This window comes from Diabrotica virgifera, chromosome 7 (genome assembly GCF_917563875.1).
Source record: "Diabrotica virgifera virgifera chromosome 7, PGI_DIABVI_V3a".
Taxonomy (NCBI): Eukaryota; Metazoa; Arthropoda; class Insecta; order Coleoptera; family Chrysomelidae; genus Diabrotica; species Diabrotica virgifera.
The window spans coordinates 218118122-218140258 of NC_065449.1; the positions used below are offsets into that span (position 1 = coordinate 218118122).

Here is a 22137-nt window from a genome sequence, read left to right on the forward strand (position 1 = left end):
TATTTTGCAAATAAACATTGCTTTTAGCTTAAATTAAAAGTTCAAACTGCCAATAGGTAGGAGGGAGGCTGTTTGTGATTTAATTTAAGCGAAAAGAAATGTTTATTTGTGAAATAAACCTTTTTTTCTATTTTCTGACAGCAGTACAATGTATTTTGAGTTAAATAAATTACATACATTCTTCTTTTTGCGCCAATTAATTTAATTCAAAATTTTTTTTTGGCAACCCTGTATAAATACCTAATGATATTAATGTTTATATTACTGAATAGAGAATTAAACGCCCTTTCAAATGACTACCACACGACCCCTATTCCCATTAACAAAATTATCGATTACGTCATCACGCTCAGATGGATGACGTCACTAGTATGAAATATATGCCAAAAAATTGTAATTTAAAAATAAAAATCGACCTCTTTCGGGATTTTGCTCCAAAATCGTCCGTTTTAAAGAAATGAATTTATTCCATAATTTAGCCCCTCTGTATAATCTACTATAATAAATCTTTCATGTCTTCAATTATTTAATTATTGATAAATAATTAGGTACTTCCCTAAAATTTTAATTGAAAATGGCAGATTTTTTGGGAAAACTCGGATTTTCTGAGTAAAATTTTTGTTGAAGGAAATCGGAAAAAAAATAACTTTGTGCAGAACTAAATTACGGTGAATTTTTATTTGAGTGTTTTTGGCTCAAAGGAAAAGTTATAGGAGTTACAGACCACTAATTGAAAAAAAAAAGAAGATTTAGGAGTGCTAATTTGTTTATAAATAAAATAACACACTTTCTGCGGACTTGTCATACCCCATATTACTAATATATGCAATCTTAAGATTCGATTTTAGCAATAAAATAGCTGGTAAATAATTTTTCCCAAAAATGGTACTATTATTTCGATAATTTTCCCAGACTATCAACAAAATCCAAGAAACCGAAGCGCCAACCCAAATTCTGAGCAGTCTCAACATGATAAGGTTAATATCCCCAGTTGCTGTCATGGCGGTGTCGAAATGAAATTGCGACTGTCGAAATGAATTAGAATCAAGCCCCAGGATTCGAAAAAAATCATATTACGATTCAAATGACAGTAAACTCTCGTGATGTAATCTCACCCTAATGTTCATTGGTTAGTCGATTTAGGCAACCGTAGTAATGTCTAAGAACCGTGGAACAAACCTATTTTCTACTGATTTGACTTTAGAATATTATGTCAAACTAATTCTATTTTAACGAATTATCGCGTTAATTTCATAAAAACATGAACAAAATGAAATAAATTTAAAATAAATTAGTAAATAATATCTAAATATTAGTTTATTGCATGTATTATAATGTATTATAACGCCAAATTACAAGGTATTCTACTTTCCCGCACGCCGTGCGGGAAAGTGTAACTTTTGGAAACGAAATGCGTGCGGGAAAGCAGCTTTTTTAGCACGGCGGTAGAAGAATGTAGTTATTCATTCTGCGTTTAAATTTTCCAAAAGTATTTATTAGTTTTTTCAGGATTCGAAAAAAATGAATTCATTTAAAAAGCATTGGCCCGAAATTTTGCGCCTATGCTCTCAAAAATGATGATAAAAGTTTAAAGCATTTGTAAGTACCTATAAGGAAATTGATTTTTTGATAACACATCGTAATACACATCGACGTCGGATAAAATATTGGTCCGAACACGAGGTTTAAGAGTAACCATGCGATTAGACTGGACTTTCTTCTAAAGATGCCCATCTTCTAGTGATGTTGGTGCCCACATTGACCCATCTTATTATATTCACAGTAGCTCGAAATAGATCAGTTGACGTTAGACCAGTCCAATTCCTAAGATTGGCCAACGAGGATATACATCTAATGGATAAGTAAGGGAATTTGATGCAAATTGTGAGAAAGCAGGACGGAAGGAGAACGGGTGATTAACTTGTTAAAGAATATTACTATAAGTAAATTTCTTTTTGAAGACAAGGGATTGTCATTCATAATTGGAACTTTTAAAATTCAATTCCGGAAACAGTACACAAAAAGATTAATAGTCCAAGTAATGAAGCTTAAAATAAGAAAAAACCTCGCAATTTTTACAGAATGGATCGACTTGCTTGAAAATTTGAGAATAAGTAGTGGATAGTCCAAGGATCAAAATCTATATCATGCCGAAAGGCGCTTTTAGCATGGGGGTGGTTGCCACCCCATCTCGGAAGTGGAATTTTTTTATTATATTTTGACTACAAAAGTTGATAAAAACATTCTTTCTAAGCAAAAAATGTTCTATACATTTTTTTGATAAAATTAATAGTTTTCGATTTATTCGCTATCCAAATTGTTAGTTTTATACCGAACGAAACAATCAATGTTTTTAATAAGTTTTCTGCTAATAACTTCAAAACTTTTCGTTTTATCAAAACAACTTTACTTAACAAAAATGTACCTTTTCAAAAAATTAAAAAACCGTTTTTTTAATTTTCTTTAAGTCCAATAGTAATCGAGCTAAACTTTATTATATGTTAGCTCTTCTTCGTCAAATGCTAAATATTGTAGTTTCAAACTCAAAAGACGGGAAAACTATGCATTTTCAAGGATAACTTGTTTAAACTAATTTCAAGTATTAAAAAATATCTATCTTTGGAAATAAAAAATAGTATCTAGCTCAAAAATTAAGTGACTTATAATGAAAAAAATGTCGGTCCCTATTTTTTTCAGAGAAAAAGTGATCGGAAGCAACTCTCTAATTACCTCCCTAATTAAAATTAGTCATTGACCTTATTTTTGGACTTCTTTATTTATGCATTATTAATAGGTCCTAGAAGTTTGACCGACTTAGAATGATTAGTTTAAAAAAAATTAAGTTAAAAGCGAATAACGAATTTTTTTAGTTTGGAAAAAATGGTTTTCTCTTCAGAATAGAAGGATTAGCATCAGAGATACGAAAAAATGTTTAAATATGAAATTGCAGCTTATTTAATTCCCAAGAACTTTGTTTGCAAAAATTTTTTCTACGGCAAAAATTTAGTGAGCTATTGACAATTAAAAGTTGTAATAACATGCAAAAACCATCTTTACCAACCCTTTCAAAGTCACCTCTTTTTGAGACTGAGGATTTTAAAAAGATTTAATATTAATATAGGCTTATAGATCTTGTAAAAAGCTACAAAATTCTTTTTCACCAAACTTTCTAAGATAAAAAATAAAAAAATTACGTTTAAAAAATCAATATATTTTTTTGAAAAAAAGGAGAAATCCAATTGGAAGCATAATAATGTAAGTTAGCGGTGTTTTTAGTCATTGGCCTTACTCATTCTTCTTTATTTATATATTATTAATAGATTCTAGAAGTTTAACTGGCTTAGAATGATTAGTTGTTAAAAAACTGGAGTTAAAAACGAATAACGAATTTTTATAGTTTGGTCAAAAATTCCATTTTCTTCAGAATAGAAAGATTAGCATCAGAGATACGAAAAAATATTTAAATGTAGGTTATTTTATTCCCAAGAACTTGGTTTTAAAAAATTTTTCCTACGTCAAAAATTGAGTGAATTGTAAATGAGTAAGTATATCGAAAAACATTGATTTTTTCGATATAAAACTAACACTTTCGATAGCGAATAAATCTAAAACTATTAATTTTATCAAAAAAATGTATAGAACATTTTTTGCTTAGAATAAATGTTATTATCAACTTTTGTGGTCGAAATATAATAAAAAATTTCCACCCCCGAGATGGGGTGGCAACTGGTAAAAGCGCCTTTCGGCATCATATAGATTTTGATCCTTGAACTATCCACTACTTATTCTCAAATTTTCAAGCAAATCGATCCATTCTGTAAAAATTGCGAGGTGAAAAGCTTCGGTTTCTGGACTATAAAATTTAAAGTTAAAACGGATCCCAATATAGATGGATTTCTATTGGTATTCTAAATTTCATTAAGAGGGTTCGTATACATGTCATTAGTTAGAGAAACATTTCCTATAATATGACAACTATACTGGTTTGATGTACTCAATTACAAGGCATACGTCCATTGTACGCAATACATCCAGTGGTTACTCGGTTTTTAACCTTCGAGGACGTGTGAGCACTATTTTTTGTTAGAGCTGCATATTATTTCATATTATTTTAGAAGACTTATTCGTCGATATAACTGGACATTGCTCAGAGTTTTTTGTAGAAGTGTACCGGAAGGAGATAACGCCTTCCTGTAAGAATCTGTAGAGAAGTATCATTAACTGCAAGCCTCATCTCTTATCGTACTGCTTTTCCATAGGTGGAACAGATACACCAGCGCATTCTTGTCTAATTATTACAAGGTTCATTTATAATTTTAAACTAGGTACTATCTTAGCCTTTTTGTTTTTCTGTACCAGGGCTCGAACCATAGCCCACTAAAGCATTTCGACCGTGAAGCGAACCGACTCAGCCCGTGCCCCGCTTGGTTATCTGACCAACAGCTTTCTTCACCTCATCTGATAAATTTTGAAAGGAAACATTATTTTTTTCTATTATTTTTCTAGTTGAACACCATCCTAAAATATTTTATATGAACAGAAGTATCCGATACACGATATTGAAAGCACATAAATCCAAAAAACATTATCTGCGTAAAAATAGATAATTGAGAAGCGTGTTTCGTAGTGTTAGGAACCTCTTTATCAGTATTGAGATTACTAAGAAAGGAAACATTTCATCAGACGCTAAGATTTTTTATTTATAGCATATGTGCATAAAATTATGGCGGAATATTCAGTAGTGATCGAGTGTGATGCGTATTTTAGTTCGAGTGATATCAGTTCGATTATAAACAACACCAATTACGACGATGCTAGGTTTTGTGTTGTGTTTAGTAGCTATTTTGGCAATCGCTTGTGCTAAAGGTAAGCAATAATGCTTAGCTATTAATCCCAATTATTTCCTTATCAAAAATTAAGAGTCAATTAAGATAATTTCATTCATTATGAGTAGTTTTCAAGGTAGATTACGAACATGTGATCGCAAAGTGTTATTGCTCTTTATTATTAAGGTTTAAATGGATAGGTTATGTTATTTTGTGAAATTTATAAGAGCGTGATAACATTTTATCATGAAATATCCAAGCAGTACCAGTTCTTCTTTGTTTTTTTCTGTTCATTATTTATAAAAATTATAAGTTCTACAGGGTGTCCCGAAAAGATTGGTCGTAAATTATACCACAGATTCTGGGGTCAAAAATAGGTTGATTGAACCTCACTTACCTATATACAATAGTGCACACAAAAAAAGTTACAACCCTTTGAAGTTACAAAATGAAAATCGATTTTTTTTCATATATCGAAAACTCTCAGAGATTTTTTATTGAAAATTGACATGTGGCATTTTTACGACAGCAATATCTTAAAAAAAAAATTAAGTAAACTTTGTGCACCCCATACAAATTTTATGGGTATTTTGTTCCCTTAAACCCCCCCAAAGTTTTGTGTACGTTCCAATTAAATTATTATTGTGGCACTGTTAGTTAAACACATTATTTTTAAAACTTTTTTGCCTCTTAGTACTTTTTCGATAAGGCAGTGTTTATCGAGATATTTTGAATATTTGTCTAATCTACCACATATTCGTATGTGGTTAAGTACGGTTATAGAGACCTGTTAATAATCTGAAAATTTATTTATAATTTACATTTTTAGGTATATTTTGAAAAAGAAGCTACATCTCGATAAAAGGTGACTTATGAACAAAAGACTAAGAGACAAAAGTTTTAAAAACACTGTGTTTAACTAATGGTACCACAATAATAGTTTAATTGGAACGTACACAAACATTAGGGGGGTTTAAAGGAACAAAACCCCCATAAAATTTTTACGTAAATATATTGAAAAAGAAGCCGCATCTCAATAAAAACTGGCTTATCGAAAAAATACTAGGAGGCAAAAAAGTTTTAAAAACGTTGTGTTTAACTAATGGTACCACAATAATGAATTAATTGGAACGTACACAAAAGTTTGGGGGGGTTTAAGGGAACAAAATCCCCATAAATTTTTTATGGGGTGAACAAATTTCACTATAATTTTGTTTTAAGATGTTCCTGACATAAGAATTATACATGTCCATTTTCAATAAAAAATCTCTAATAGTTTTCGATATATTGAAAAAAATCGATTTTCATTTTGTAACTTCAAAGGGCTGTAACTTTTTTGTGAGCACATTTGTACTAAGGTAAGTTAGGTTCAATCGAACTATTTTTGACCCCAGAATGTGTGGTATAATTTATGACCATTCTTTTCGGGACACCCTGTATAATATGGTAGTTTTTATATCGTTTTTATGTCGCTATGTCATTTTGGCAATTATTTAACTTCTTATTGAAAATGAATACAAATATGAAACAAATAATAGACTTAAAGATCAACAATAACTATTATAAAAAGTATGTACCTATTGAAAAAGGGAAAGGGCATAAAAAAAGAATATTTTGAAACACTTATAAGAATGTAAGAATGTACTAAAGAAATTTAACAGTAGGTACCACACACTATTAGGCCTGTGTGGTAGGTACCACACACTATTAGGCACTAAAATTTGTTAATAGCTTAACGGTGTCTAGACGGACAAACTTTGATATACGGGAACGCTGGAACAGGGGAAGTTTTAATTGTGGAACAGTTTATAAATTTGGAACGTCAGATTACGAAAACTTCCCATGTATTTTGTCATACAGAACATCCAATTGATTTGTTACCCTTTCATTAAACTCTCATGCAAAAATCAGACTGCTATTACTAACCAACATGATTCCTGTCATTTGACATGTTCTTTGTGTTCCACTCATTAAAATGCCTAGTTGGTGATAAACACCAGTCTCATTTTTGCATGAGAGTTTAATGAAATGGTAACAAATCAATTGGAAGTTCTGTGGAACTTGGAAAGACAGAATCTTTTACTTTCATGTTTTATTAATGTTTTTATACCCGATGTCAGCTGTCTCACAAAACTTTTTTAAGTTTATAATGCGTACGGTATATATACAAAAATATTTGCATAAGATACAGAAATAGCTATCTGGAGATGGTGGTCCAACTCTGTTTTGCGTCTCAAAGGTGGAATCATTGCGTCGTGGTGTTTTCCCTTAAATAGGCAGGCTGTTAATATTTCTCTAGTGTTAGGGAAAAAGGGCATAAGTCGAAATCTGTTGTTTTTCAGGAGGATTTATTAAAGGTTTCATTCTTCTCGTATAAATCTATTTTTAAATTAAACTTGCATTAATACTAATATTATAATACGATATATTAACCAAACCTATGGACAATAATAAAGTCGGTTATATCTTTTCAAATTGATGATTTTTGATTGACTTAAGTCTTCTGGATCTGACTTTGATTGCGATTGCTGACTTAAGTCTATATGAACTAACATGCTAGCCATTAAGTGTAGTATAGTATAATAACATCTAATAGAAACACAGGTAAATAGAGAAACATATAAAATAATGGATGAAGTTTTATTCGCTGAAAAAAAAAAACAATACAACTAAAATATATCACTACAATGTTTATTACGTACGTACCTCTTCTAAGTCTGGATCTAGGTCTTCTAAATCTGGGTCAAAGTCAGCTGTTGCATTTGAATGTACAAGTTGCTCATAAAAGCTTTTGTACACATCTGGAATAAGGGGTAGTATTTCTTGGCCTTAGAAATTGCAAGTGGCTCTGTATATTTTTTTGATAAAGAGAGTGCAACCGGACGGCCACGAGGCGATTTAAATTCAGAATGGAGAAGTCTTCTGTTTCTTGAAGTGATTTTTTATAATAAATCAGTCCTTGTTCCTTTGTGTATCTGAGCCATTTGCAGTCATGCCATAGAAATTTTCGTTTTTCACTATCTTGTTTTCTTTTTAGAAAGATACCTTTCAACAAGGCTGCAAAGTCATAAAAATCATCTTGTGACATTTCAAGCACTTGGAAAGGTTTCTTTTTATTTGTTCATCGTATTAATGTCGCCCAATCATGTGGATGTGATATTTGCATACCACTTGTTTTTTAAAGAAATTTGTGATCGATTTCCTCTAACGAATTTTTCATTTGAAGAACAGTTAAGAACATACTTGCTACGTAGAAATTCTTATTTTGTCCAACGCAAGTATCCGAGTAAAAAATCACTTTTTTCACTTCGAGTGGCAAATTCATAAGCTCCTTAAAAATACAAGAAGAAATTTCGTTTGCTCCTCTCATTGCCATCGACTCGTGCCATAAATAACATGAAGCAAAACCATTTCCACAATTGCGTATTGTCAGATTGTAGGTTCAATATTTTCTTTCGTAAAATGTTACCGATGTTTCTAAAAACGGTGTCGGAAGACACTATTGTAGGTCAAATGTATAGCATAATACTGAGTGGTCTTCCATTGCTAATTTTTTGTCTTTACTTTTACAAGTATATGCTAAGTCGGCTTCTTCATGATGCTTTGCTTGTGGTTCTTTAAGTGTATTTTTGTTTTCCTCATCATTGGCGATAGTCAACTCCATTTTCAAAACTTCACATTTGTGACAAACATCCGTTTTTGGCTTTTTACATCGTTTATATCTTTCTGACATTTTTACGTTCGCAAAAACACAAGTAAATACAAATTTTTATCACTGAATAGCAATACGTGTTTGTTATTGTAACGGGTCATACGGAATTAAGTCAGCCTGTCCTTGGCAAGTGTAAATATACGGTTGTAAGGTTGCCGCGGTAAAAAAGACTTTAGTCAACATAAGTCCGCTTGTCCAAACAGAACCGGTTTTACACGACTTGCGTCTATCAGATCAATAGAGATTAAAGCTGTTAGAAATACAATAGACTTATGTCCTTTGGATCACAACTAAATTGATTAAATTCCATGTCGCCAGTGTACTTAAGTCAATATAGTAAAAATATGACTTATGCCCTTTTTCCCCAACACTAGAGATTTGGTTTAGAGTTGTGACTGCATAGCTTCAACTGAGCACGCATAAGATGTAGAAATAGCTATCTGGAGATGGTGGTCCAATTCTGAATCAAACAAAAATAAAAACTGCCTTTTCATTTAAAAATATTTTTATATTTTTACAACGATAGCCTCTATTTCTCCGAAATTTGTATTAGTTATCATTACAAAAAGCAGCTACCTTGTTTTCTATTTCGTGTTTTTGATTATCGACATTATATGTTATTTGCCAAGATTTCGGGTAACTTTACAGATATATCTCTGTGCCCAAGATCGGTGCCAATTTAACATCCATGTTTGATGTATCTGTTGAAATTCTCAACAAATTGCATTCTTTTAGCTCGTTGTGTAGCAGTGGCGCACCTAGAATTTTCTCTGGGGGGTTTGGTTTCCTCTGGGGGGGGGGGACTTTGGCTTGGGTACAGACATTTTTTTGTATAGTTTGTTAAAGACGAGTTACATCAGTTCGGCTTTTTAAATAATAAATGCACCACTGATGCCATGTTTTCTGTACTACATGAGGTATATCAAGCACTGAACAATAATCTTTGCACTGCCACCGTTTTTTGTGACTATGCCAAAGCTTTTGATTGTGTAAATCACAACATTTTGATAAAAAAACTAAATTTCTACGGAATTAGAGGCATTTCTTTAGATTGGTTCCAATCTTACTTGGAAGATAGGAAACAACTGGTTAGAGCAAATGATAAAGACTCTAGTCTCAAAAACATTGTATGTGGGGTACCTCAAGGTTCAGTATTGGGTCCTGTACTTTTCCTTATCTTTATTAATGACATCACTAATTTAAAAATCGATGGAAACATCTTTCTTTTTGCTGATGATACCAGTATCACTTGGAGCAACTCAAATATTGCAACTCTTCATGCTACTATAACTTCTGATCTACTTACAATAAAAACCTGGTCTGACTCAAATTTACTCTCGTTTAACGTAGATAAAACAGTAGCATTGTCTTATAAAGGAGCTCTTCAACCCTTACCTCTTAATAACAGCCAGATCAGTACCGTTGATTCTGTAAATTTTCTTGGCATTTTTTTAGACAGCAACCTTAAATAGTCCCTCCATGTCGATTTGTTACGGAAGAAACTCTCTTCAGCCTGTTATGCTATAAGATCTGTTTCGAATGAACTCAATTTAGCATCTTCCAAAATAACATATTTTTCTTTGTTCGAGTCACATCTTCGTTATGGTCTTCCTTTTTGGGGTTCTGGTACAGCTGCCCAATTCGATGTTATTTTCAAATTACAAAAAAGAGCTATATGATATCTGTTTGGCCTCAGAAGGACAACACACTGCAGAAGTTACTTCAAAGATCACGGAATTTTAACCCTTCCATCTTTGTATATTTTAGAAACTGTTTGCTTAATTCGTAAACATCTACATGTCTTTCCACCAAGACCTAATCATCACTACTTCACGAGAAATTCTACGTTTGACGTCTATTTGCCGACCCCGTTCTCGGAGTTAGTAAAGAAATCGATATTATATTCCGCAAAAAAAATGTACAACCATCTCCCCCTACAACTAAAATCTGCACCATCTTTTCCCAAATTCCGTAAACTGACAAAAGCCTACCTGTCTGAAAGACCATATTATTCAGTAGAAGATTATTTTAGTCAATAACTAAGACGTTACAGTACCCTTTGCACAAGTAGTGTTTTTATTATTTTTTTATCTATATTTGGGTGTCATATGCAGCAGCTTAACTTTTTAACTTTTAAACCTTTTTTTATTAATTATTAGGTAGACTATGGATTTGCAATTTATTTAAATTTTTGCAATTGATTATTTCTGTTTTAACTTCGATTTATTTATTTATTTTATTTAACTTATTGACGATTTATGTAATTTTAGTAAATTGGATTGTTACTGTTTTGTTTTTTTTTACCATTTATAAGCTTTGTCGATAAAATTGTAAAATTTTTCATGGCAATAAAGCATATTTCTATTCTATTCTATTCTATACATGCCGTGGGAGGGGTTTTAACCCCCAAAACCCCCCTGGGTGCGCCACTGTTGTGTAGTTCATCTCTTGTCATCGGTCCGATCACTCCCGTGATTATCGCTTCGCACTTGGTACGCGCAGACCCGAATTTAGGCTCAAACAGCTTCGATATTAATTTTGAGGACCAATCACATGTTTTAAAATTTATATCGTCCATTGCTGTAAAGTGGCTTCTTTAGCAAAAATGAAAAGTTCATTTTCTGGAAGTTCGGCATTTTTGAAAACGATTTCAATATCAATCCCTTATACCAACATGTCCTAACTATTCATCTCCCCTAGGTCCTCCTCTCTTACTCCTTCCATGAATTTGCAAATAAGAGAACATAGAATAAACGCCCTTTATAATAGGCAATTTGATAGGTCTTAAATATGTAAACATGCATGAAACAATCAACACAGAGTCCAGTAGGAAAGTTCATCAGTATTTTGGAAGGAAGCAAACAGCAAAAAAAATTAAATATTATAAAGACGAAATCATTTTATTCAAAAAGGTGCTAAAAGTATCAGGTTTGATAAGTTAGGCCTCGTTCATATTATAATATCTATACTGCATATTTTTTTCAAGTATTCATTCAAATATAAACGTTAAAAGAGCAAGGATTGATTCATTATTAATATCGTTACAACTCTTTGTAAGTCTTTGCCACGTTGACTATTATATTCCACTCTTGTCATCTCTTATTGCATCTGTTCGCTTTCTTCTAGGCCATTTTACAGTTTTTCTCATTAATCAAAACACATTATTGGCAAGTCCGCTGTTCCTACCCCGTGCTAGACGTCCTGTCCACCTTAGTCTTCTTGTTCTTCATGTTACGACTCCAGCCTTATATAGGACAAAACAGGCCTAGGGTCTAATATATAAAGATGAACAAAAAGAGAAGAAGGATATTTATTAGCAAAGTCATCGTACATTTGCAGATATAGATGATAAAATTCTATATATTTTAATTTAAATAATAGTAATTATCACAAGCCACCTAAGTTACATCATCTTCACAATATTTTTAAAGGGGTATGGATAACTCGTGATTTTTTGATGGATCTGTGGATCCTTGTTTATTGGTTAAAATAAGCCGCTAAAACTTTGTACATCAACATATTATACCAATTTATTGTTTTTACAATGTAAAAATATCATGTTAAATTAAAAAATACTAAAAATAGTTTCATTTCTTGTTTCAGATCCCTTCGATTACGACTTGGAGACCTGCGTTAAAATTTTCTACTCCACAGAAGATACCTACAGTATATACTGTCTTAAGTTTTTAGAGAATCACGAATCTTTAGGAATAATTACAGACCACAACGATACTATACTTTTCAAACAAGTCTCAGACCAATCTGATGAGAGCAAAATCTGCGTTAACGTTCACAATATTCAAACTAGCGAAAAATACTGCATAGGCCTACTTTCCCGGAACTGCTTAAGTTTACAAGAAGATCCAAAAAAAGGTTTTACGAAGACTCCAGAGGACGTACCATGCAAAGAATTCCATTTAGGAGATGCACCTTTTTACTGCATAGGATTTAGTAACGCAGACTTCACTTTAGTGTTTTATTGTGAACCAAATATTTATTATCACCCTAGGCGTACTATTTTGTACATTCCAGATAACAAACCACCAAAAAGAGAATGAGGGTAGGAAAGATATGTATATATAAATTAATTTCTATTAAAATATTCACAGTATCCTCTTATAGCCACTTTACACGATGCAAGTAATTGCAAAATTAATTGCATAATTTCTTGCGCAATATCTTTAGCAATAAGTTGTAACTAACTTTCTGGAATAAAGTGATTACACGGTGCAAACAATTGCATAAACTGACATGAAATATACAGAAATTTCTTTGACAGTTAACAGAGAAGAAACTCTCAAAAGTCTTATTTGGTTTAACCTGCTTTTATTTACAGTTGTTCCATATCCTTCTTAGACACTTTTTTTCCATAACTACCATAATAGTGTTAAATTGTTACTCATATAAAGGTTGAAAAGACTGTATATTGATTATTTAACATTTTATTGTACATACTTTCATCACTACCATGATTTCATGATTATTACATATTACAATATAGTCCTGTCGCCAGGGGGGGTACAACGGCCTCCTTTATTCAGATGGACTTACTCAAGTTTTTTTTATGTATTTTGACCCGTATAACACGAATTTTTTGGGTAACAGGTGATCCAGATGTCGATAAGATTGTTATAAACAAAGAACTTGAGGAATATATAACAGCGATTTCTCGCAAAACAAAATATTTTTTTGTATTTTTTGGGTAATTTTAAGCAAAAAATATTCCTACAAGTTTTTTCGTAGAATGCATAATTTTCGAGAAAACCGCGGTTGAACTTTCAAAAAATTGAAAAATTGCAAATTTTGAACCCGAATAACTTTTGATTAAAAAATAAAGTAGCAATTCTGCTTACCGCGTTTGAAAGTCCAAGTCAAATTATATCGGTTCTGATTATTTGCATTGCTAAAAATTAATTTTTTATTGTTAAACAAAGCTATAAACACATAGTGTTTCCCGTGCCTAATACATGCGTTTTAACGCATGCTACGTAGAAATTGCCTCGCTTGCACTTGTAGCTACTCTACCTACTCGTTCGATTTTAAATGAGAAATCATTGAAAACATCACTCACGCACTAGGTGTTTATAGCTTTGTTTAACAATAAAATAATAAATTTTTAGCAATGAAGATAATCAAAACCGATATAATTTGACTTGAACTTTCAAATACGGTAAACAGAATTGCTATTTTATTTTTTAATCAAAAGTTATTCGGGTTCAAAAATTGCAATTTTTCGATTTTTTGAAAGTTCAACCGCGTTTATCTCGAAAACTATGCATCCTACGAAAACAATTGTCAGAACATTTTTTGCTTAGAATGACCCAAAAAATACAAAAAGATGTTTTGTTTAGCGAGAAATTTCTGTTATGTAATTCCCGTGACCCGTCAAAATAGCCCGGTCAAAACAGCCCCGTCAAAAAAGCCCCGTCAAAATAGCCCGAACACAAAATAGCCTCGACAAAATAGCCCGCAAGCAAAATAGCCCCGACAAAATAGATCGCACACAAAATAGCTCCGGTCAAAACAGCCCCGGCTAAAATAGCTTCGGCTAAAACAGCCTCTTATATACAATTACATAATTATTTATACAAGGTGTCCAAAAACTTATTTTTAATTTAAATTATTTGACAAAAAGGAAGAATGTATTTAATTTATTTAATTTAAAATGCATTTTATTGTTGCCCGAAAACAGAAAGAAATGTTTATATCATAAATAAACATTGATTTTCTATTAACTTAAATGTTCAAACTTCCAAGAGGCAGCGAATACAGGACTCGAGTTCTCTGAAAAGACCATTTTTATTTAATGTGGTTAAGATAAACATCTGAATTGAGGATAATTATCATTTCCGAAAAAATGTATTTTTAAGGAATGATTTCATGATGAATTCTGAAGGGAGCTTTTTTGACGGGGCTATTTTGTCGGGGCTATTTTGTCGGCGGGCTATTATTCCGCGGCTATTTTGTCTGCAGGCTATTTTGTCGGAGCTATTTTGTGTGCGGGATATTATGTCGGGGCTATTTTGTCAGAGCTTTTTTGACGGGGCTATTTTGACGGGGTACCGTAATTCCTCAAGTTCTTTGTCTATAACAATCTTATCGACATCCGGATCAACTGTTACCCAAAAACTGTTGGATCAACTGTTGACCCTGTTTTCTACGGGTCAAAATATATAAAAAAAACTTGGGTTAGTCCATCTGAATTAAGGAAGCCGTTGTACCCCCCCTGGCGACAGGACTAATACTACTAAAATAAAATTCGTAAATAATCAAGCTTCGGAGGATGACAGAATATCAATGTCATCATAAGTTGACAGAAAAGTAAAAACACGAACAGTGTAGCCTTAAAAGCACACAGTTCTATTTAGCCGCAACTTCGATGCAACAAGTTGCAGCAACTTTTCTGTGCAATTTTTGTTGATGACACGATGCAATTTCTATTGCTGCAAGAAGTTATACAATTCATTTCGCAATTACTTGCATCGTGTAAAGTGGCTAATAAAATTTTTAAATTGCTAATATACACGGCGCGTCCGAGAACACGGACCACCCAAAAAATTGAGGAAATTTTATATATTTTCCATTTTCTTTTAAGTTCTTTTATATTAATCAAATTAAATGAATTATCACGTGTAGTTTGAAGGTAGACCGAGCCGCCCATAAAGAAACTAAAGAAATTCGCAAAACCTATTAAACCATAAAGTTCTTAGAATTCATAATTTATGAATCAACAATCGCAATATTGATTGTTTTGGGAATAGAATGAACTATTGTAGTGCTCTAAAGTGTTTCTGAGATATCTTGGTATTGCCATGACATCCTTACAGTGTATTGTATTTCTTAATAACGATGGAAACATATCGAAAGTCTGTTCAGATTTTTACATTTCTGGAAAATGAAGCAAGCCAAAGGGATGTGGCAAGACAGTTAAATGTTAGTCATTCAAATATACATACAGAGAACTTAATAGGTACCAACGATTTACGGGTACGGGTACGGGTACTGGCATGGATGCCAAAGGGAAGACAACAGTCAGAGAAGATCGCGTTTTCACTATTGCTGTATTGCGAGACATGACGTAAACTGCTAGAATGGTCCAAAGCCATATTAATCAAGTCCAAGGACCAGTAATAATTAGTATTTCTACTATTCGAGAAAATTAAGAGAACAGGGTTGGACAGCTTACAATCCAGCAACGGGACCATTACTTTCTGCTGCTTACAAAAGACGCAGATTTGCATTTGCCTGCGAACACGTTAATTGGACAATAGACGATTGGAGAAAGTGTTGCTTACGGATGAATATAGAATATCAATTTATGGTAAAGTACCCTCGGAAATCGGTGGGAAAATTTATACTGAAAATAACAAAATTCAGTTTGGCAACACTGTGTGAATGATGATATTAACATATCCCTTTTAAGATAAACAGAACTGTAATTTAGTCCAGACAAATTAATATATTGTTTTGCCAACAAAAATAAGATGTTGTAACCAAATTATGTTTCAAATATGATGTGCAAAATAATTTTGAATTCGGTTCTGCTAATGAGCTTGCTTTTTGTCGTTAAAGTAGAAAAAAAGTTAAATTTATCCTTTATAATTATTATCGTCCAGTTCTCGTCTAATTATTTTTACTGTACCAATATCCGTCGACTAATTTGCAATGATTAATGCGATGTTAAGACATCTTATCGTTAGCGGCTTCTGGAATATCTTAGACATATCTAATTTCATTGATAAAACGGGCATTCCCACCGATTTCCACTTCGACTATAAAGATGGTCGAAATAAGGTTTACAGATGGGCTGTAGGACGTTATGCTGCCTGCACTCGGTCACATTGGGTTGCTTTTGGTGGTGGCTCAGTAATGTTTTAGATAGAGAATTTTTTGAGGCACACACGGATCTTCTTTTGATTGACACGGATTAATAGCACACATAGACACAACGAAGGTCCTGAAAAAACATATGATGCCATATGTTGGGTTTGTTGGCATTTGACAATGATTTTCCGCTAATGCAAGATAATGCGAGACCATATACGGCACTGAATGTAACACAGTACCTTGAAGATGTTGGTATTTAAAAAATGGACTGGCCTGCTTAAAGTCCAGAACTTAATCCTATTGAGCAGATAGGAAGCTACCTCAAAAATCGTTTAAGACGTCGTATACATACTCGAACAACATGTGAAGAGCTTCGAATAGCTCTCATTGAGGAATGGACCCCTTTTCCCAAAGACCCAAAGGGACTTACAACTTACAAAACGTGATCAATTCTATGCCAGATGGAATGAGGACCGTCATCAAGAACCGTGGTAGTAACAGACATTATTGAAAAGAGTGATACTTGCCTTTTCTGAACCCTATAATCAAATTATTGTTAAAACTATAACTGTAATGGTACATCGAAATGTTCAATATATGTATTTATTTTCTCAAAATTTTCCTTGTTTTCCATTTATTACTAGTTTTATGATATCGGGTTACCTGCTACAAGAGTACCTAACTAACTCAATAAACAATATATTTTAGGAGAAAAGCGCAAAATCTTGGTCCAATGCTATTTAAATGCATTAAATTTTTTCGAATCCTGAGATTTTTTAAATTTTTGAAAAATTTAAACGCAGACTGAAAGATTACATTATTTCTAAGGTCCGAAAGTCCCTGAAAACTTCTATAATGTTTATTTGAACAAGTTACAGCGGTAAAAAAATAGTGTGATTTTTAATTTTTCACCAGGGGGGTTACAACGGCCTCCTTTATTCAGATGAACTTACCCAAGTTTTTTTATGTATTTTGACCGCTAGAACACGAATCTTTAGGGTAACAGTCGATCAGGATGTCGATACGATTGTTATAAACAAAGAACTTGAGGAATTATATAACAGCGATTTTTCGCAAAACAAAACTTTTTTTTGGGTCATACTAAGCAAAAAATGTTCTTACAAGTTTTTTCGTAGGATGCATAGTTTTAGAGATATACGCGGTTAAACTTTCAAAAAATCGAAAAACTGCAATTTTCGAACCCGAATAACTTTTGATTAAAAAATAAAATAGCAATTCTGCTTACCGCATTTGAAAGTTCAATTCAAATTCTATCGGTTTTGATTATTGGCGTTGCTAAAAATTATTTTTTTTATTGTTAAACAAACCTATATAGTGCTTCAGTGGTGTTTTCAATGCATCCCTCATTTAAAATCGAACGAGTAGGCGCACCTACACACAGGTAATTTCTACGTAGTATGCGTTAAAACGCATGCATTGGACATGGAAAACACTATTTGTTTATAGCTTTGTTTGACAATAAAAAAAAAAAGAATTTTTAGCAAGGCAAATAATCAAAACCGGTATAATTTGACTTGAACTTTCAAATGGGGTAAGCACGATTGCTATTTTATCTTGTAAGAAATGTATTGTAAAACTTGTAAGAATATTTTTTGCTTAGAATGACCCAAAAAATACAAAAAAAAATGTTTAATCGCTGTTATGTAATTCCTCAGGTTCTTTGTTTATAACAATCTTATCAATATCCGGATCAACTGTTATCAAAAAATTCGTGTTCTACGGGTCAAAACACATAAAAAAAACTTGGGTAAGTTCATCTGAATAAAGGAGACCGTTGTACCCCCTCTGGCGACAGGACTAAATGTAATCTTTCATGCTGCCTTTAAATTTTTCAAAAATATTTATTAGTTTTCTCAGGATTCGAAAAAAAAAAAAATGAATGCATTTTAACAGCATAGGACCAAGAATTTTCGCATACCCGCTTAATTTGTGGTATAAATTAGAAAAAAATAAAAAGATGCAAATTTCTTAAATTTTGTGGGTGTTCTGTTTTCTCTGACGCACATGGTATATTTTATAATAAGTGATCCATAAAAACATCGCAAGTTTTATCATCGGGTTTTTCCAAAACAGAACTTTTCAAGTGAATTAATTTATTTTGATAATGTAATCTTAGGAAAAATAATTTTTGATAATATTAATGTGTTAAAAACATTGATAAAAAGAGTTATTATAACCGGAAAATTGATATGTACACTTGCGATCATAAAAAGCGGGTCACTCGATGAATTATTCAAGTTAGATGTCTCGAATTTTCTAAACCTGTTGTCCGATTTGAGTGATTTTTTTAGTATATTCTAGCCTTATTCTTTAACAATATCGCCATAACAATATTGTTGCTAGACCTGTAAATTGTCATTGTATACCGGGTGTAACAATCATACTGTGTTTATTCCTCAAATTTCGAAACACCCCGTGGAATGTTTTAGCATAGATAAAATATTGAAATTAAAACTCGATTGTAGCCTTAGGCTTTCTTAACATTTTCTTTTTTGATTTATTTGTTTTTGTTGGATAATAAAAAAGTTAGGCATCTTAACAACTAACCATGTTCTTCATCAATACAGGGTGTTTCTAAATAAGTGCGACAAACTTTAAGGGGCAATTCTGCATGAAAAAATAATGACCGTTTGCTTTATAAACGTACGACCGCAAATTCTTCGGTTTCGAGATACGGGATGTTGAATTTTTTCTTACAAACTGACGATTTATTTGTTGCTCTAAAACCGGTTGAGATATGCAAATCAAATTTGGTAGATGTTAAGAGGTAGTTATGGCGCATTATTTGACATACAATTAAAAATTTTATATTCACCATTAGCGTGCATACGGGATGTATCTAAAATGTTTATACCCGTATGCACGCCAATGGTGAATATATAATTATTAATTGTATGTCAAAAAATCCACAATAACTGCCTCTTAAATCCTACCAAATTTCATTTGCATATCGCTGTTGGTTTTAGAGCAATAAATAAATCGTCAGTTTGTAAGAAAAATTTCAACATCTCGTATTTTGGAAACGAAGCATTTGCGGACATATGTCTATGAAGCAAACTGTCATTATTTTTTCATACAGAATTACCCCTTAAAGTTTGTGGCACTTATTTGGCTTATTTGGAAACACCCTGTATTGATGAAGAACATGGCCAGTTAATAACGTGCTTAACTTTTTTATTATCCAACATAAACAAATAAGTCAAAAAAGAAAATGATAAGAGAGCCTAAGGCTACAATTGAGTTTTAATTTCAATATTTTATCTATGCTAAAACATTCCACAGGGTGTTCCGAACTTTTAGGAATAAACACAGTATGATTGTTACACCCGGTATACAATGACAATTTACCGGTCTAGCAACAATATTATTATAGCGATATTGCTAAAGAATAAGGCTATAACATACTAAAAAAATCACCCAAATCGGACAACAGGTTTAGAAAATTCGAGACATCTAACTTGAATAACTCATCGAGTGACCCGCTTTTTATGATCGCGAGTGTATTTGACAGTATCATATTACTATTATTTCCAATGACCTACTATTCAATATTGAAATGCCAATTTATTGATGAAAAATAATTTAGAGTGGAACCTCGATAAGTAGGATTAATCGGGACCGCGGGCGATCCGGGTTATCGAAAATCCGGCTTAGCCGGAGAATATGGTAATAATTAATAAAATACGATGTAAGTACTTACATACAGTATGGTGGAAATGTCTGGAATAAATTCTATATTTCGTAAACCGGCGACTTTAAGTAAAAATCCCGAAACAGGTCGATTTTTATTTTTAAGTTATGATATTGTGGCATACATGACATACTAGTGACGTCATCTATCTGGGCGTGATGACGTAATCGATGATTTTTGTAAATGAGACTAGGGGTCGTGTAATAGTTCATCTGAAAGAGTTAGTCAATTCTGTATTCAGTAATATAAATATTAACATAATTGTTTATGCACAGCGTCCAATTTTAAATTAAATTTATTGACAAGAAAAGATTTATGTAATTTATTTAATTCAAAATACATTTTACTATTGTCACAAAACAGAAAAAAATGTTTATTTGACAAATACGCATTGTTTTTTTGCTTAAATTCAATGTTCAGACCAGCTCTCGCCAACCACCTGCCTCTTCGAAGTTTGAGCATTTAATTTAAGCGAAAAGCAATGCTTATTTGTCAAATAAATATATTTTTCTGTTTTCTGACAGCAGTAAAATGTATTTTGAATTAAATAAATTACATACATTCTTCTTTCATTGTCAATTAATTTATTGTAAATTTTTTTTTGGACACTGTGTATAAATAATTATGTTAATATTTATATTACTGAATACAGAATTGAATACCCTTTCAAATGAGATATCACACGAGCCCTAGTCTTATTAAAAAAAATCACCGATTACGTCATCACGTTCATATGGATGACGTATGAAATATATGCCAAAATATCGTACTTTAAAAATAAAAATCGACCTGTTTCGGGAGTTTTCCTTAAAGTCGCCGGTTTACGAAATATCGAATTTAATCCAGACATTTGCACCATACTGTATAAACTAGATTATAATTATAAAAACATGAAATACATTATATGCAAAATACATCCAAATAACGTACTGTTGTATACATACAGTATTATTTATTTCTTGGTAAAAACTCAGTCAAAGTGAAAAATTGTTTGTTTTGTCTGATGAAAGGCTTCCGGGTTATCGGAGGCCGACTTACCTGAGTTCCACTGTAATAGGAATTTTTCATAGTCATGTTACTAACCACAATATTTGGACTAATGGGAATAATGTTGCTTTAAAAAAAAATCAAAAGGCAGATATCGAGCACTGAATTTAATTAAATCTTGCCCAAGTATACTTTCGCTATCTAGAGCATCCTCAGGGGCATTTCGTCCATAAAAAGAAGGTATCCTCGAATGTCATTTAATTAAAATAAATAATTTGGTGGCAAACTTAAACTAACATCTAACTAAACACTGAACAAAGGACAAAACAGATAAATTAAAGTGCCCGTAGGTTGATGATGATTCTTCATTCTGCCTCCATATTGCAAGATGTACTGTAAAATGTACTACAAAATGTACTGGCACTTTAATTTATCTGTTTTGACCCTTGTTCAGTGTTTAGTTAGATGTTAATTTAAGTTTGCCACCAAATTATTTATTTTAATTAAATGACATTCGAGGATACCTTTTTTTATTGACGAAATGCCCCTGAGGATGCTCTAGATAGCGAAAGTATACTTGGGCAAGATTTAATTAAATTCAGTGCTCGATATCTTCCTTTTGACTTTTAAAATTCATATATTCGAGCATTCAACCATTTCCTATTTAAAAAAAAATGTAGAAATCATATTATTCTTCATTGAGATCACATCTTTTATCATGATCTTTAATTTTGTAAAGATTAAAATCAAAATATGCAAATTTATTTATTTTTGAAAATTTGACATAATTTTCATACAAAAATCTTCTTTTTTGAAGGTATTATAGTGTATTATTTAATTTTTAGGCTATAATGTTAAGTTTTTAATTTATTATTTTCACTCGTTATTTTTTTTTTAAATAAACGATTGTTATTAATAAGTGGTTTCTCTTCCTATTTCCATTTCAGGGTACCATCCCGTTACTGATTTTTATTTCACATTTTACCATTTTCAAAGGCCTTGGCCCTATATAGCCTTAAAGGTCTTCTAGATTACATCAAACCGAATAGGATTGATATCAATTTTTTTATATA

The 22137-nt window shown here is 32.1% G+C and overlaps 2 protein-coding genes across 2 annotated transcripts in view; one reads left to right on the top strand and one right to left on the bottom strand.

Moving 5' to 3' along the window:
• LOC114329852 (intraflagellar transport protein 80 homolog) overlaps nt 1-22137 on the bottom strand; it is a 128885-nt gene that overhangs the window by 100516 nt on the left and 6232 nt on the right. The window lies entirely within an intron of this gene.
• LOC114329853 (uncharacterized) lies at nt 4576-16983 on the top strand. The gene is made up of 2 exons (XM_028279113.2): nt 4576-4866; nt 12142-16983. Exons 1-2 carry the CDS (start codon nt 4812-4814, stop codon nt 12594-12596), a joined length of 510 nt encoding a protein of 169 aa, XP_028134914.2. The 5' UTR covers nt 4576-4811; the 3' UTR covers nt 12597-16983.